This window comes from Oncorhynchus masou, chromosome 16 (genome assembly GCF_036934945.1).
Source record: "Oncorhynchus masou masou isolate Uvic2021 chromosome 16, UVic_Omas_1.1, whole genome shotgun sequence".
Classification (NCBI taxonomy): domain Eukaryota; kingdom Metazoa; phylum Chordata; class Actinopteri; order Salmoniformes; family Salmonidae; genus Oncorhynchus; species Oncorhynchus masou.
In genome coordinates, this window is record NC_088227.1 from 11,966,804 (window position 1) to 11,985,383 (window position 18,580).

The 18,580-nt window shown below is 41.9% G+C and overlaps 1 protein-coding gene across 1 annotated transcript in view; it reads right to left on the reverse strand.

Annotated features, from left to right (window-relative positions):
- The window catches only part of LOC135557473 (serine/threonine-protein phosphatase 2A 56 kDa regulatory subunit alpha isoform-like), a 134,190-nt gene that overhangs the window by 66,513 nt on the left and 49,097 nt on the right, over positions 1-18,580 (reverse strand). Inside the window, exon 2 of the mRNA XM_064990743.1 lies at positions 373-569. Within this exon, the coding sequence (XP_064846815.1) occupies positions 373-569 (197 nt within the window). The remainder of the gene's footprint in view (positions 1-372; positions 570-18,580) is intronic.

Genomic DNA, 18,580 nt, shown 5'->3' on the forward strand with positions numbered 1-18,580 from the left:
TCAAGCCCTTAAAATTGAATGTCATGTTTTCAATTACCACTTTCTCTACTTTTTAGTGGCATTCTTTGCAGGATAAAGGTTCTTCCACATCCTATCAAATCTCTCAATCTTGCGTAATCAAACTCATATGCCAGGGACAGTGTGCTTATTTGTTTCACAGAAGTCAAGCAGGACTGGGTGCTGCTGTAGTGTTTTCTGTTATAGCATTTTCACAAAATCGTACCAAAACAAACCACTGTGTCCTGGTTTGGATATTTTCTACGCATTGCCCTTTTCCAGCAACTACGTAAATAGGCCGGCACAGTACAGCTAGTCCTCGCACAGCTCTGATAAATAGTGTGAAAAGGGAATTTGTGTAAAGACCACACTCACCATATTAGAGATCTCTGGATAGGCCGTCTCTACCAGGACACCCCTGTTGGTGGAGACATAGTCCACCAGCTCGTTGAGCGTGGCCCGCTTAATCTCCTTGCTCTTCAGGTCAGTGACCGAGTCCATGAAGTCAAACAACATGCAGCACTGCTGGAGCTTCTGGGTGAACAGCTCCTGCTGCTCCGTGGAGGGCGCATCTGGAACCAGAGATGACATGGAAACAACATTTAGAAATAAGGGATGTAACAATTCACCAATATGCATCGGTTCACGGTTCAAATGTTGAAGACGAGTGCATCGGTCTGCGGTGCCCCAAACCGATCCAAATGTAGCACGCATTGGTCAGAAAATCTGGTCAAACGTTACGAATCGGAGGTTCACATTTGTCCGAAAAACACCTCTAATCTTGTGACAACAATGTGTCCTCTCCTTCAGTGTCGAACTAAGCATGTAACTGTTGACAGTTATTGATAAAAAAGTAATTTTGCATGCAGAACAACCCCAGGCAATATCAAACTTGTCAAACTTAACTGTGCGCAGCTTTGTGTGGTGACCCAAGAGAGGTCTATTCACAATATTGCATATCTGTGCAGTAATATCAGCCTTCAAATGCTTGTAAAATGGCTTGGAAAATATTAGGTATTATTAGTTGAGTGACAACCAATGTAATTTGCTAGGTTATCGTTATCAAATGTGCTGTTCAAAATGTTGTTTTCCAGAATAAAAATGAGCTACAAGAGACAACACTCATCTGGCTATACATGCTGAGTTTACAATATACACTGCTCAAAAAAAATAAAAGGGAACACTTAAACAACACAATGTAACTCCAAGTCAATCACACTTCTGTGAAATCAAACTGTCCACTTAGGAAGCAACACAGATTGACAATAAAATTTCACACACTGTTGTGCAAATGGAATAGACAACAGGTGGACATTAGCAAGACACCCCCCAATAAAGGAATGGTTCTGCAGGTGGTGACCAGACCACTTCTCAGTTCCTATGCTTCCTATGCTGATGTTTTGGTCACGTTTGAATGCTGGCGGTGCTTTCATTCTAGTGGTAGCATGAGACGGAGTCTACAACCCACACAAGTGGCTCAGGTAGTGCAGCTCATCCAGGATGGCACATCAATGCGAGCTGTGGCAAGAAGGTTTGCTGTGTCTGTTAGCATAGTGTCCAGAGCATGGAGGCGCTACCAGGAGACAGGCCAGTACATCGGGAAACAAGGAGGAGGCCGTAGGAGGGCAACAACCCAGCAGCAGGACCGCTACCTCTGCCTTTGTGCAAGGAGGAGCACTGCCAGAGCCCTGCAAAATGACCTCCAGCAGGCCACAAATGTGCATGTGTCTGCTCAAACGGTCAGAAACAGACTCCATGAGGGTGGAATGAGGGCCAGACATCCACAGGTGGGGGTTGTGCTTACAGCCCAACACCGTGCAGGACGTTTGGCATTTGCCAGAGAACACAAAGATTGGCAAATTTGCCACTGGCGCCCTGTGCTCTTCACAGATTAAAGCAGGTTCACACTGAGCACGTGACAGACCTGACAGTCTGGAGACACCGTGGAGATCGTTCTGCTGCCTGCAACATCCTCCAGCATGACCGGTTTGGCGGTGGGTCAGTCATGGTGTGGGGTGGCATTTCTTTGGGGGGGGGGCCACACAGCCATGCCTCCATGTGCTCGCCAGAGGTAGCCTGACTGCCATTAGGTACCGAGATGATATCCTCAGACCCCCTGTGAGACCATATGCTGGTGCGGTTGGCCCTGGGTTCCTCCTAATGCAAGACAATGCTAGACCTCATGTGGCTGGAGTGTCAGCAGTTCCTGCAAGAGAAAGGCATTGATGCTATGGACTGGCCCGCCCGTTCCCCAGACCTGAATCCAATTGAGCACATCTGGGACATCATGTCTTGCACCACATACTGTCCAGGAGTTGGTGGATGCTTTAGTCCAGGTCTGGGAGGAGATCCCTCAGGAGACCATCCGCCACCTCATCAGGAGCATGCCCAGGCGTTGTAGGGAGGTCATACAGGCACGTGGAGGCCACACACACTACTGAGCCTCATTTTAACTTGTTTTAAGGACATTACATCAAAGTTGGATCAGCCTGTAGTGTGGTTTTCCACTTTAATTTTGAGCGTGACTCCAAATCCAGACCTCCATGGGTTGATAAATTTGATTTCCATTGATAATTTTTGTGTGATTTTATTGTCAGCACATTCAACTATGTAAAGAAAAAAGTATTTAATAAGAATATTTCATTCATTCAGATCTAGGATGTGTTATTTTAGTGTTCCCTTTATTTTTTGAGCAGTGTAAGTTAGTCTTAAGTACAGTGCATTTGGAAAGTATTCAGACCCCTTGACTTTCCACATTTTGTTACGTTACAGCCTTATTCCAAAATGTATTAAATCTTCTTCCTCCCCCTCAAACTTCACACAGTACCCCCATAATGACAAAGCAAAAACAGTTAACATTTTTTAAAAGCAAATTTATAAAAAACAAAACAAAAACAAACAACAAAAAACAGAAATACCTTATATAAATAAGTATTCAGACCCTTTGCTATGAGACTCGAAATTGAGCTCAGGTGCATCCTGTTTCCATTAATCATCCTTGAGATGTTTCTACAACTTGGAGTCCACCTGTGGTAAGTTCAATTGACTGGACATTATTTGGAAAGGCACACACCTGTCTATATAAGGTCCCACAGCTGACAGTGCACGTCAGAGCAAAAACCAAGCCATGAGGTTGAAGTAATTGTCCGTAGAGCTCTGAGAAAGGATTGCGTCGAGGCACAGATCTGGGGAAGGCTACCAAAAACAATTCTGCAGCATTGAAGGTCCCTAAAGAGCACAGTGACCTCCATCATTCTTAAATGGAATTAGTTTGGAACCACCAAGACTCTTTTTAGAACTGGCTGCCCTGCACATCTGAGCAAATCAGGGGAGAAGTGCCTTGGCCAGGGAGGTGACCAAGAACCCAATGGCCACTCTGACAGGGCTCTAGAGTTCCTCTGTGGAGATGGGAGAACCTTCCAGAAGGACAACCAGCTCTGCAGCACTCCACCAAATCAGGTGTTTATGGTAGAGTGGCCAGACGGAAGCCACTCCTCAGTAAAAGGCACCTGACAGCCCATTTGGAGCTTGCCAAAAGGCACCTTAGTACTCTCAGAACACGAAAACAAGATTCTCTAGTCTGATGAAACCCAGATTGAACACTTTGGACTTAATGCCAAGCATAACGTCTGGAGGAAATCTGGCACCATACCTACGGTGAAGCATGGTGGTGGCAGCATCATGCTGAGGGGATATTTTTCGGCAGCAGGGACTGGGAGACTAGTCAGGATTGAAGGAAAGCTGAATGGAGCAAAGTACAGAGAGATCCTTGATGAAAACCTACACCAGAGCACTCAGGACCACAGACTGGGATAAAGGTTCACCTTACAACCGGTCAACAACAATTCCCACACAGCCAAGACAATGCAGGAGTGGCTTCAAGACAAGTCTCAGTGTTCTTGAGTGGTCCAGCCAGAGCCCAGACTTGAACCAGATCGAACATCTCTGGAGAGACCTGGAAATAGCTGTGCAGCGATGCTCCCCATCCAAACTGACAGAGCTTGAGAAGATCTGCAGAGAAGGGAGAAACTCCCCAAACACAGGTGTGCCAAGCTTGTAGCGTCATACCCAAGAAGACTCAAGGATGTAATCGCTGTCAAAGGTGCTTCGACAAAGTACGGAGTAAAGGGTCAGAATACTTACGTAAATGTGATATTTCCGTTTTTTTATTTGTAATAAATTAGCAAAAATGTCTTAAAACCTTTTTTTGCTTTGTCATTATGGGGTATTGTGTAGATTGGTGCGGGGAGGGGGTGGGTGAACGATACATTTTAGAACAAAGCTGTAACTTAACAAAATGTTGAAAAAGTCAAGGTGTCTGAAAACTTTCCGAATGCATTGTACATAGAGTAGCCAGCCAAATAGATAAAGTTGCCAGCAAGGGAGTTCCGTGCTGGGGGGGGGGGGGGGGTCCAGGGGGCATGCCCCCATGAATATGGTTTTATTTTTTTGGCCTCTGTTACATTCTAATGCATTGACTCCATCCAAAATACACAGCAAAATAATGACTTTACCTCAAGGATTGGTCAAATGAGTTGTGGTATTGAGTAGAAAGACATGACTTCGCAATTAAAATTACTTAAAATGTATGAATTCAGTGCTAATTGTTTTGGATATCATCTACGCCTCAGAAAATAGTCCTGCTCATATACGCTAAGTAATATAACCATTTTTAACATTAATCCCGTCTTCTCTTGAGATTCAAGTCATATTTACAGTTTTACTGCAATATATAAAATACCACAATGATGTTTGTTCTTCAAATTATGTATTTTCTTGGCTTTTTTAAATTTATTTTTTATTTCACCTTTATTTAACCAGGTAGGCTAGATGAGAACAAGTTCTCATTTGCAACTGCGACCTGGCCAAGATAAAGCATAGCAGTGTGAACAGACAACACAGGGTTACATATGGAGTAAATAATTAACAAGTCAATAACACAGTAGAAAAAAAAAGAGTCTATATACATTGTGTGCAAAAGGCATGAGGAGGTAGGCGAATAATTACAATTTTGCAGATTAACACTGGAGTTATAAATGATCAGATGGCCATGTACAGGTAGAGATATTGGTGTGCAAAAGAGCAGAAAAGTAAATAAATATAAACAGTATGGGGAAGAGGTAGGTAAAATTGGGTGGGCTATTTACCGATAGACTATGTACAGCTGCAGCGATCGGTTAGCTGCTCAGATAGCAGATGTTTGAAGTTGGTGAGGGAGTTAAAAGTCTCCAACTTCAGCGATTTTTGCAATTCGTTCCAGTCACAGGCAGCAGACAACTGGAACGAAAGGCGGCCAAATGAGGTGTTGGCTTTAGGGATGATCAGTGAGATACACCTGCTGGAGCGCGTACTACGGGTGGGTGTTGCCATCGTGACCAGTGAACTGAGATAAGGCGGAGCTTTACCGAGCATGGACTTGTAGATGACCTGGAGCCAGTGGGTCTGGCGACGAATATGTAGCGGGGGCCAGCCGACTAGAGCATACAGGTCGCAGTGGTGGGTGGTATAAGGTGCTTTAGTAACAAAACGGATGGCACTGTGATAAACTGCATCCAGTTTGTTGAGTAGAGCATTGGAAGCTATTTTGTAGATGACATCGCCGAAGTCGAGGATCAGTAGGATAGTCAGTTTTACTAGGGTAAGTTTGGCGGCGTGAGTGAAGGAGGCTTTGTTGCGGAATAGAAAGCCAACTCTAGATTTGATTTTAGATTGGAGATGTTTGATATGAGTCTGGAAAGAGAGTTTACAGTCTAGCCAGACACCTAGGTACTTATAGATGTCCACATATTCTAGGTCGGAACCATCCAAGGTGGTGATGCTAGTCGGACGTGCGGGTGCAGGCAGCGAACGGTTGAAAAGCATGCATTTGGTTTTACTAGCGTTTAAGAGCAGTTGGAGGCCACGGAAGGAGTGTAGTAATGGCATTGAAGCTCGTTTGGAGGTTAGATAGCTGTATACTAGCTGACAGAGCTTAAAGAACGTTGAAAAGAATAATGGGCAAATGTAGTACAATCCAGATGTGGGGCGCTCTTAGAGACCTACCCAGAAAGACTCACAGCTGTCATCACTGTTAAAGGTTATTCTAGCTTGTATTGATTGACTCAGGGGGTTGAACACTTATGTAATTAATGAAAATATGAACGCAGCATGTAAAGTGTTGGTCCCATGCTGCTGTGGGTTAGGAAACCTTGGTGTAATTATTTTATTTTGGTGAACCCTTTAACAGTTTGGCCTGTCAATAACTGGGTGGGATTGCCAGGGGAGTGGGCAAGATGTTTGTGAGTCAGAGTTGGTCAGGTTTCAGACTGGTCAATCAATCACTGTGTGGGACTTTGAGGGAAGGCGGTAGATTAGTAACCTAGCCAGAAAAACTAACCTAGTCTACTCTTTCAATTTACAGTGCCTTGCGAAAGTATTCGGCCCCCTTGAACTTTGCGACCTTTTGCCACATTTCAGGCTTCAAACATAAAGATATAAAACTGTATTTTTTTGTGAAGAATCAACAACAAGTGGGACACAATCATGAAGTGGAATGACATTTATTGGATATTTCAAACTTTTTTAACAAATCAAAAACTGAAAAATTGGGCGTGCAAAATTATTCAGCCCCTTTACTTTCAGTGCAGCAAACTCTCTCCAGAAGTTCAGTGAGGATCTCTGAATGATCCAATGTTGACCTAAATGACTAATGATGATAAATACAATCCACCTGTGTGTAATCAAGTCTCCGTATAAATGCACCTGCACTGTGATAGTCTCAGAGGTCCGTTAAAAGCGCAGAGAGCATCATGAAGAACAAGGAACACACCAGGCAGGTCCGAGATACTCTTGTGAAGAAGTTTAAAGCTGGATTTGGATACAAAAAGATTTCCCAAGCTTTAAACATCCCAAGGAGCACTGTGCAAGCGATAATATTGAAATGGAAGGAGAATCAGACCACTGCAAATCTACCAAGACCTGGCCGTCCCTCTAAACTTTCAGCTCATACAAGGAGAATACTGATCAGAGATGCAGCCAAGAGGCCCATGATCACTCTGGATGAACTGCAGAGATCTACAGCTGAGGTGGGAGACTCTGTCCATAGGACAACAATCAGTCGTATATTGCACAAATCTGGCCTTTATGGAAGAGTGGCAAGAAGAAAGCCATTTCTTAAAGATATCCATAAAAAGTGTTGTTTAACGTTTGCCACAAGCCACCTGGGAGACACACCAAACATGTGGAAGAAGGTGCTCTGGTCAGATGAAACCAAAATTGAACTTTTTGGCAACAATGCAAAACGTTATGTTTGGCGTAAAAGCAACACAGCTCATCACCCTGAACACATCTCCACTGTCAAACATGGTGGTGGCAGCATCATGGTTTGGGCCTGCTTTTCTTCAGCAGGGACAGGGAAGATGGTTAAAATTGATGGGAAGATGGATGGAGCCAAATACAGGACCATTCTAGAAGAAAACCTGATGGAGTCTGCAAAAGACCTGAGACTGGGACGGAGATTTGTCTTCCAACAAGACAATGATCCAAAACATAAAGCAAAATCTACAATGGAATGGTTCAAAAATAAACATATCCAGGTGTTAGAATGGCCAAGTCAAAGTCCAGACCTGAATCCAATCGAGAATCTGTGGAAAGAACTGAAAACTGCTGTTCACAAATGCTCTCCATCCAACCTCACTGAGCTTGAGCTGTTTTGCAAGGAGGAATGGGAAAAAATTTCAGTCTCTCGATGTGCAAAACTGATAGAGACATACCCCAAGCGACTTACAGCTGTAATCGCAGCAAAAGGTGGCGCTACAAAGTATTAACTTAAGGGGGCTGAATAATTTTGCACGCCCAATTTTTCAGTTTGTTAAAAAAGTTTGAAATATCCAATAAATGTCATTCCACTTCATGATTGTGTCCCACTTGTTGATTCTTCACAAAAAAATACAGTTTTATATCTTTATGTTTGAAGCCTGAAATGTGGCAAAAGGTTGCAAAGTTCAAGGGGGCCGAATACTTTCGCAAGGCACTGTAGTTTATTGTGGAAGAAACCTAAGAATAAAAGTAAACATGAATTCCCTGTTGATCAATATAGAATCGCAGGAATTTGCAGAACACCCAACAAGATTGTATAAAAGTGGGGGTGCACGAAGTCATGCACCCATGAATAGACCTACAAGTATGATTGAAGAATGAAACACAGAAAGCAGCAGCTGACTACTCCATCGTCAATAATTTAATGAACTCAGTAAGTCTATATCAATGTATTTAATAATAATATTCACATTAGTGCCTTCAGTGTATTAACACCCATTGATTTAAAAAGTGGGCATAAAATGGATTTGTAATTTTTTGTCAACAATCTACACAAAATACTCTGATGTCATACATTGATGAAAAATACAAATATACTTAACAAAAATAAACTTCAGGATCTCGTCACAGTAATTTTATCAATTATTACTTATCAATAAAATGCAATTGTGTTCTTTGTCCGTAGATTATGCCTGCCCATATCACAAACCCACCGCCACCATGGGGCACTCTGTTCACAACGTTGGCATAACCAAACCGTTCGCCCACGGTTGGATGTACTGCCAAATTCTTTAAAACGATGGAGGTGCCTTATAATAGAAATTAACATTCAATTCTCTGGCAACTGCTCCGGTGGACATTCCTGCAGTCAGCATGCCAATTGAACAATCCCTCAAAACTTGAGACATCTGTGGCATTGTGTTGTATGACAAAACTACACATTTTAGAGTGGCCTTATATAGTCTACAGCACAATGTGCACCTGCGTAACGATCATGCTGTTTAATCAGCTTCTTGATATGCCACACGTTAGGTGGATGGATTAATTTGTACACAAAATTGAAGAGAAATAAGCTTTTTGTGAGTATGGAACATTTCTGGGATCTTTTATGTCAGCATGGGACCAACACTTTACATGCTGCATTTATATTTTCGTTCAGAGTATGTTAATTACATAAGTATTCAACCCCCTGAGTCAATACATGTTAGAATAACCTTAAACAGTGATGAGAGCTGTGAGGCTTTCTGGGTAGGTCTCTAAGAACGTCCCACATCTGGATTGTACAACATTTTCCCGTTATTCTTTTCAACATTCTTTAAGCTGTCAGCTAGTATACACCTACTTTTCAAGATGGCAGCAAGCATGCACTTCTCTGATCAGAGTTTGTAGCTGATAACTGGATTATTTAGGTTTGTTTCATCTGGCTGTGAACACATCAGAGAACAGTTCAATATTGCAAGGAGACATACAAAAAACAGGTCTGCTGAAAGTTGAGGCCTACTTGGATATACCTGGGCACATCACTTTATAGGTCCTAGTGCTGGCTGGTTTATAGTCTGTGGTTGGGTTCTGGCTTGCTGCCTATAACCAAAGATGTTATTAACTAACCCAAGCTAGACTATAGCCTGTCGTTTCCAAAGGGAGCAAATTAATCATAGTGGGCAGAACAAGCAAGGAGGTGGGCAGAGCCAAGAACGAGCTAGCGAGAGCCTACTTGCGCGTTCTAGCAGGTATTTGCATATTTCTGTAAGGGAACGCCTACAACTAAATTCACCCTTGCACTCCTTCTAAACAACGCAATATTCAGAAACCTTGGGATAGGATAAAGTCTACGAAACTAAGTCCACTCTGTTTGTAACGGATTATAATTTTGGTAACTGTAATAAGATAAAATGTTTCATTGATGAGAAAATTTGCAGAATGTCGGACAAAATCCATCTCGCTCCATCTTCTCCCACTGCCTGCCACTGGGCTTCCTCTAACCACCATATCTGGTCGTGAGTGGAAATGCCAACCAGATGCTTCCCATTTACACATATGGAAAATATCGGTCTCATTGCTCTATTTGTGCTATAACTACGGAGATCCTACAAACTGTGCGATCCAATCTAACTATCACACTGTGTGGACTGAGTTTAAGCCAATTGCTCACCAACTTGTTGTATTTGTGTGGATTTCAACTGACTTTTTCCAAAATGGCGTTTACCAGAGTAAGCAAATTGAGACATTGCTGCGTATCTTGGATAGGTCCCACTAAGACTTTTGTCCTTTTTTACTCCCTCGGCCTGGTCGTATTGCCACTGCCTCGCCACCGTGTTGCCACTCTTCGACTGACCGGCAAGGGCTTCCCAGCAAAGACCTCTTCCAAATGAAGTCACCTTTCCCTCATATACACAATTCCATGTCTCAAGGCAAAAAAAATAAATATTATTTAACCGGTCTCATCCCCTTCATCTACACTGATTAAAGTGGATTTAACAAGGGATAAGGGATCAATAAGGGATCATACTCTAGCTTTCACCTGGTCAGTCTTATGAAAAGGGCAAGTGTTCTTATTTTTTTGTACACAGTGTATATGGTCCTGTATGGTTCAGTTGGTAGTGCATGGCCTACACATAATGCCCTATGATGTCAGTGTTTTTTTTTTTAAATTTTGGCAAATTAATAAAACATTTCAAGCTGAAATGGGGGGGGGGGGGGTCAATGTAAATAGTCCAGGTGGCCAATTGATGAATTGCTCAGCAGTCTTATGGCTTGGGGGTAGAAGCTGTTAAACCTTTTGGACCTAGACTTGGTGCTCCGGTACTGCTTGCCGTGAGGTAGCACAGAGGACAGTCTATGTATTGGGTGCTAGGGTGCAATTTTTTTGGCCTTCCTCTGACACCGCCTATTATATAGGTCCTGGATGGCAGGAAGCTTGACCACAGCGATGAACTGGGTCGTACGCCCAACCCTCTGCAGCGCCTTATGGTCGGATGCAGAGGAGTTGCCATAGCAGGCTGTGATGCAACCGGTCAGGATGCTCCTGATGGTGCAGCTGGAGAACATTATGATGATCTGGGGACCCATGGCAAATCTTTTCAGTCTCCTAAGGGGGGACTGTGAAGGTATTGTCGTACCCTCTTCCCAACTGTCTTGGTGTGTTTGGACCATGATCGTTTGTTGGTGATGTGGATGCCAAAGGAACTTGAAAACTCTCAACCCGCTCCACTACAGCCCCGACGATGTGAATGGAGGCGCTTCGACCCTCCTTTTCCTGTATAGTTCACCATCAGCTCCTTTGTCTTGCAGTGAAGTTTTTAGCTCGGTCTGTACAGAGGTCTCTCTTCCTTGGTGCACACTGTCACTGTCAATATCACCCACGACAGAGAACGATTGATTGTCAAGGGCAATAAATTCCATTATCTTGGCGTCAATGGATTTCGCCTTTGAGTTGTGGGCTAGGTTAGCATGCTGTGTTGCACGTGTAGTGCAACATTTTACGTGGCGCCACGGGGGGTATTTGTCTGTAATAAAGTCCTTTTGTAGGGAAAAACTCATTATGATTGGCTGAGCCTGCCTCCCCAGTGGGTGAGCCGGGCTCCCAAGTGGGTGAGCAATATGCCCACCCATGGCTGCGCCCCTGCAGTCAGTCATGTGAAATCCATAGATTAAGGGCTAATATTTTTAAATTGACTGATTTCCTTCTATGCACTGTAACTCAGTAAAATCTTTGAAATTGTAGCGTTTATATTTTTGTTCAGTATAGTTTATCAACATTATAAGCACAAGGCAGTAAGCTAGGCGCAAATGTTTTTTCACCATACAGCAATTAGCGGGGAACACCGTTGTCGAAAGGGCATCGCACATGCAATCGGTTTCATGTGATTTCCGTTTGAAATTTAGAAAGAGAGGAGATCTAATAGACTACTTTGTAGCAAGGTAAGAAATGTCTCATATGTATTAAACGTTCAGGTGCCTCCAGCTCAATGCAAAGTGATGTGTGATGCGCTGATGAAGCCTGCCTTCCATTTCCTTTTGAGATGCTGTAGGACAGCAGCTCTCACGATATCTGACAGAGTTTCCGCTCAAAGGCTCTGTATCTGTATGCGTCATAAGATACATAACTTGTGCTTCCATCAATGAGAATAGGCTAAAAAGCATTATTTCGCAATGGGATTTTTTTCTTCTACCCAACACCAATTTTATTCATCAGTTTTTTTAAACAATTGAGACCAAAAGCCAGCTATTACTGGCAAACGGAAACCCTGACAGGCGTCCTTCCAAACTGAGTTGAATGGCTTTTATAAGAGAAAACTCAACATGGATCAACAACATTGTAGTTACTCCACAATACGAACCGAATTGACAGAGTGAAAAGAAGGAAGCCTGACCAGAATAACATTTTTCCAAAACATGCATCCTGTGTGCAACATACTGCAAAAAAATGTGGCAAAGCAATTAACACTTTGTATTCAGGACAAAAATGTATGTTTGGGGCAAATCCAATACATCACATTACTGAGTACCACACTTTATACTTTCAAGCATAGTGGTGGTTGCATCACGTTATGGGTATGCTTCTAATCGTTAAGGACTGCGGAGTTTTTCTGGATAAAAAAAGAAAACTGAATGGAGCTAAGCACAGGCAAAATCCTGGAAGATTTCAGCAGGACAAAAACCTAAAACACAAGGCCAAATCTACACTGGAGTTGCTTACCGAGAAGACAATGAATGTTCCCGAATGGCCAAGTTACAGTTTTGTCTTAAATCAGATTGAAAATCTATGGCAATAACTGAAAATGGTTCTCTAACAATGATCAACAACCAATTTGACAGTACTTGAAGAATTTATAAAAATAATAGACTTACCCAGAATGACTCACTGCCAAAGATGTTTCTAAGGTATTGACTCAGCGGGTTGAATACTTATCAAGATAGTGTTTAAATTTTTCTTCATAAATGTTTTACATTAAATGAATTTCTTCTTCCACTTTGTCAATAGAGTATGTTGTGTGGATCGTTGACAAAGAAATGACAATTAAACCTATTTTAATCCAACTTTGCAACAACAAAATGAGGAAAGTCATGGGGTGTGAATACTATGTGAATGTACTGTTTATCATTCACTCTCACACACAGAGAGAAAGAGGAGTCAGCTCAGAGGCCCTGCCCATGAGCTCAATCGGCAGCAGATTTTAATTTAGAATGGAAAATTAATGTGTTTCTTTAACCTCTTAAACCTCTGGGGGCAGTATTTCATTTTTTGGATGAAAAACGTTCCCGTTTTAAACAAGATATTTTGTCACGAAAAGATGCTCGACTATGCATATAATTGACAGCTTTGGAAAGAAAACACTGACGTTTCCAAAACTGCAAAGATATTGTCTGTGAGTGCAACAGAACTAATGCTACAGGCGAAACCAAGATGAAATTTCATACAGGAAGTGAGCCAGATTTTGGAGGCGCTGTGTTCCAATGTCTCCTTATATGGCTGTGAATGCGCAAGGAATGAGCCTACACTTTCTGTCGTTTCCCCAAGGTGTTTGCAGCATTGTGACGTATTTGTAGGCATATCATTGGAAAATTGACCATAAGAGACTACATTTACCAGGTGTCTGCTTGGTGTCCTCCATCAAAACTATTGCGTAATCTCCAGGTGCATGCGCGTTTCCATTTGGTTCAGAAGAGAAAGTCAACTGCCCGAATGATTTATCATCGAATAGATATGTGAAAAACACCTTGAGGATTGATTCTAATAAAGTTTGCCATGTTTGTCAATATTATGGAGTTAATTTGGAAAAAAATTTGCGTTGTAACGACAAAATATCTTGTTTAAAACGGGAACGTTTTTCATCCAAAAATGAAATAGCGCCCCCATAGATGTAAGAGGTTAACAAATGTTAGTGCATTCAATCGTATCGATTCGTTCCTCTAATAAACTGGAATTGCATCTAAATGTTTCAAACTAAAACGTATCGTTCCTGTATTGTATCAGAGCCAATGTACGTAGACGCGTACCAAATAGGCCTAGTCTTGAAAGGGAAAGAGGCACATCCCTATTTAGTGTACAATGTAGTGTTCTCATTTGGCTTAAAGCTAGAATCCTTAACTCAAACAAAGCAGCCTCCCTGCCTCGGTTTTGGTAAAAAGCTGAGCGAGAAATGTAACCACTCAAAATTATAGACAGGGCTACGGATAAATGGATTAACCATCCATGACATCAACATTAGCGTATTAACCATGTTTTGAGGCTATACAGTGTTTACTTACATTGTTTACTAACATTGGAGTAAAAAAAACTCATTTTGCGTTTTGATGAGTTACGACAGTAACTAAGCTCATGGGGCATTTATAAGTTCTAGTCTTCGAGAAGTCCAAAAATGTATGTGACAACTAAGGATTCTAGCTTTAAACCATTGCATGGTAAAACTGTACAATCATTAGGCTTGGATGGTGTACCGTATATAGGGGTGTTTAGAAATAGCCACAGGATGCTTCTTCAATACCGCCAACACTTGAAATTGTAATATTTGTAGCTACTTTTTAAGTAAATACCTGCAGTCAACTTGTGCAATACGTTAGGAGATAAAGAATATTGCTTTCTTAATTTCACCTGTCACATAATTTGCATTATGAATCTTACTGGTGGTACCCAGTCACGTGGTGATTGTTTACAAGCACACAACGAGGAGAAACCAGAGCATTGCGAGTCATTCACTGTTATGCAGCGTGCACCAGATGATCTAGTTACAGTATGGAATTCACAACTAAATGTTTGCCAATTACAATTCTTATAACTATTAAATTGTCTAAAATGTGCTAAACGCTCTTCAGTTGTGCATTTGGTTTGCTAATTTAGTAGCTAGTTAGCTATCTAGCTAATTGGTTAGCTTCTTCGAAAATCAAGTTTGCTTAGCAACAACAGAAAATCCCCTCCTGGATCAAGAGCCTTGCTGTCTAATACTTGTTTTGTGTGTGCGCAGCAAACTGTTAGTAACATTTGAGTTACTTATATAACTTTATGAGCTGGGATGTCTGTCCTGCAAATATTTTAGGTCAGAGACTGTATAAAAATGTTTGCAATGCAGTCTTTAGCATTGTCTATGGGATTTTACATGTACAGTGCCTTGCGAAAGTATTCGGCCCCCTTGAACTTTGCGACCTTTTGCCACATTTCAGGCTTCAAAACATAAAGATATAAAACTGTATTTTTTTGTGAAGAATCAACAACAAGTGGGACACAATCATGAAGTGGAACGACATTTATTGGATATTTCAAACTTTTTTTAACAAAACAAAAACTGAAAAATTGGGTGTGCAAAATTATTCAGCCCCTTTATTTTCAGTGCAGCAAACTCTCTCCAGAAGTTCAGTGAGGATCTCTGAATGATCCAATGTTGACCTAAATGACTAATGATGATAAATACAATCCACCTGTGTGTAATCAAGTCTCCGTATAAATGCACCTGCACTTTGATAGTCTCAGAGGTCCGTTAAAAGCGCAGAGAGCATCATGAAGAACAAGAAACACACCAGGCAGGTCCGAGATACTGTTGTGAAGAAGTTTAAAGCCGGATTTGGATACAAAAAGATTCCCCAAGCTTTAAACATCCCAAGGAGCCCTGTGCAAGCGATAATATTGAAATGGAAGGAGTATCAGACCACTGCAAATCTACCAAGACCTGGCCGTCCCTCTAAACTTTCAGCTCATACAAGGAGAAGACTGATCAGAGATGCAGCCAAGAGGCCCATGATCACTCTGGATGAACTGCAGAGATCTACAGCTGAGGTGGGAGACTCTGTCCATAGGACAACAATCAGTCGTATATTGCACAAATCTGGCCTTTATGGAAGAGTGGCAAGAAGAAAGCCATTTCTTAAAGATATCCATAAAAAGTGTTGTTTAACGTTTGCCACAAGCCACCTGGGACACACACCAAACATGTGGAAGAAGGTGCTCTGGTCAGATGAAACCAAAATTGAACTTTTTGTCAACAATGCAAAACGTTATGTTTGGCTTAAAAGCAACACAGCTCATCACCCTGAACAGATCATCTCCACTGTCAAACATGGTGGTGGCAGCATCATGGTTTGGGCCTGCTTTTCTTCAGCAGGGACAGGGAAGATGGTTAAAATTGATGGGAAGATGGATGGAGCCAAATACAGGACCATTCTGGAAGAAAACCTGATGGAGTCTGCAAAAGACCTGAGACTGGGACGGAGATTTGTCTTCCAACAAGACAATGATCCAAAACATAAAGCAAAATCTACAATGGAATGGTTCAAAAATAAACATATCCAGGTGTTAGAATGGCCAAGTCAAAGTCCAGACCTGAATCCAATCGAGAATCTGTTGAAAGAACTGAAAACTGCTGTTCACAAATGCTCTCCATCCAACCTCACTGAGCTCGAGCTGTTTTACAAGGAGGAATGGGAAAAAATGTCAGTCTCTCGATGTGCAAAACTGATAGAGGCATACCCCAAGCGACTTACAGCTGTAATCGCAGCAAAAGGTGGCGCTACAAAGTATTAACTTAAGGGGGCTGAATAATTTTGCACGCCCAATTTTTCAGTTTTTGATTTGTTAAAAAAGTTTGAAATATCCAATAAATGTCGTTCCACTTCATGATTGTGTCCCACTTGTTGTTGATTCTTCACAAAAAAATACAGTTTTATATCTTTATGTTTGAAGCCTGAAATGTGGCAAAAGGTCACATAGTTCAAGGGTGCCGAATACTTTCGCAAGGCACTGTACTTGTCAGCATTGCAAACCTTGGGATTACAGAGAAACAGTGGGATTTTATTTTTTTATATATTTTTTAAAAAGCACCCCTTGTGTTCAGTGCCAGTATTACCAAATATCCCAGTACGGCACAAGGTCGATATGAAGGTATGACAGTCTGGATACCGCCCAAGCTTAACCATTGCATGGCATTGGTGTCAACAAAAGCTTGCCTGGTTAGTCGCCCAAACAAGATTACCTACAAAATGTGCAGTTAACTTCCAAGGCAGCCCAACTGAATGCAACTTGGAAAATACCCATCATGACTTAAGTGAAAAACGTATACAAAATTCATAGGCAAATTGCTATTGTGGAAGTCAATACTGATTGAAACCAACTTAACAGTATACAGAGGCTTCAATCCACATCCCCAGTGCAAGGACAAACAGACATTTGCTGAATTATGAAAAGTACTGACAAGGTCTTGATAGAGTTCATACTGTGCTGCTGACGTGCATTATGACAGGGTACAGAACAGTGCACTGTGATAAAATAGTTGCAGTTGAGAATTTAGCAAATGGAGGGGAAAAAAAATCCTAATGGAACCTTTTAGTAGGTTTCAGTAAAGTAAACACCTCGGATCATAACAGGCCTACTGCAGACACAGCCTGTGAAAACAGAGAAGTGAGGACTATAATTTACATTAAACACAAGCAAAAACCCAGAGATCCAATTTTTAAATCACATCAAGTCAGTGTTGTTCCAATCAACAGGCGTTACATATACAACTCAATATACGTACTTTGGCAGTGCATAGGGCTGTGGCGGTCATGACATTTTGTCAGATGGTAATTGTCATGCAAACGACTGCCGGTCCCACGAAACTGACCATTAATTAACATGAACATGTTTAGCGAGCCTTTGGGACATCTACATTTTAAAAAGTCAAATAAATCCATGTAATATAGCCAACACAATAAAATACATGTATTTAGTTGAAATAGGCCTAGAAAGCTGGGAATGTCTTAGAAATCAAAACATAAGAGCTGCATGATAAAATTCTATATTGCTGACTTGGAGAAAGTCGTAAAAAAGGGCACCTTTGCGCTTCCGGCGGAGACAGAGCGATAACTGCATTGCTGCTATGCTTGTGTAGCAAGAAAGTTAGCGGATATCTAATCAATGGAAAATGGCAGCATTAAAAGTGAACTCCCATCACTATTTGCTTTCATTCGTCTTTCAGGCTTTTCAAATTCAAATCATGATGTTTTTAGAAAGTGATGAGGAACAATAGAGAGCCGAGTAGCAGGCCACTAGTAAGGGCCATTAACCCGTTTGGTAGGTTACCCATCAGTGCAATTTTGGTTTGGGATTACAGCTTTCTATTTGACTGCGGTCATGACTCGTGACTACCGGTGTGGCGGTAATAGTCACCGCAATAGCCCTAGTCGTGCAGAGCCAAGAGACAGCTCAATCATTCTAGGCCTTTATCAGAACGCCATTTATGGATTAGACAGTGAGTGTGTGCAGGGTTATTAGAGCTGACAAACCTGACTCCGGCCAGGCTATAAACAGCACTTTGGCAGACGCCCAGAAACACAATGACAGAACAGTACAACGTAGGGCTAGCCTAGCCTAGCAGCAGGGCTATGTCTCTTAACTCATACCAGGAGGAAGCAGCCTTGATTTATGGCCACTTACAAACCCAACACCTAAAGGTTAAGAGGTTGTGCAAACGCAGACTCCTATGTAAACCGCATGTCATCTCAAATCAAGTGTATCAGCTACAGAAGGCATGTGAGTGGTGAATGATGAGAGTAGTACCCTCCCCCACCACCTGATCTGACAGACTGAACACCAATCTGAAAATCCGGGCTACCCAAAGCTCTAACTCTTCCCAAGGAAGTACACTACATGGCCAAAAGTATGAGCTCATCAAACATCTCATTCCAAAATCATGGGCATTAATATGGAGTATATTCCCCCCTTTGTTGCTATAACAGCCTCCACTCTTCTAGGAAGGCTTTCCACTAGATGTTAGAACATTGCTGCGAGGACATGCTTCCATTCATCCATAAGAGC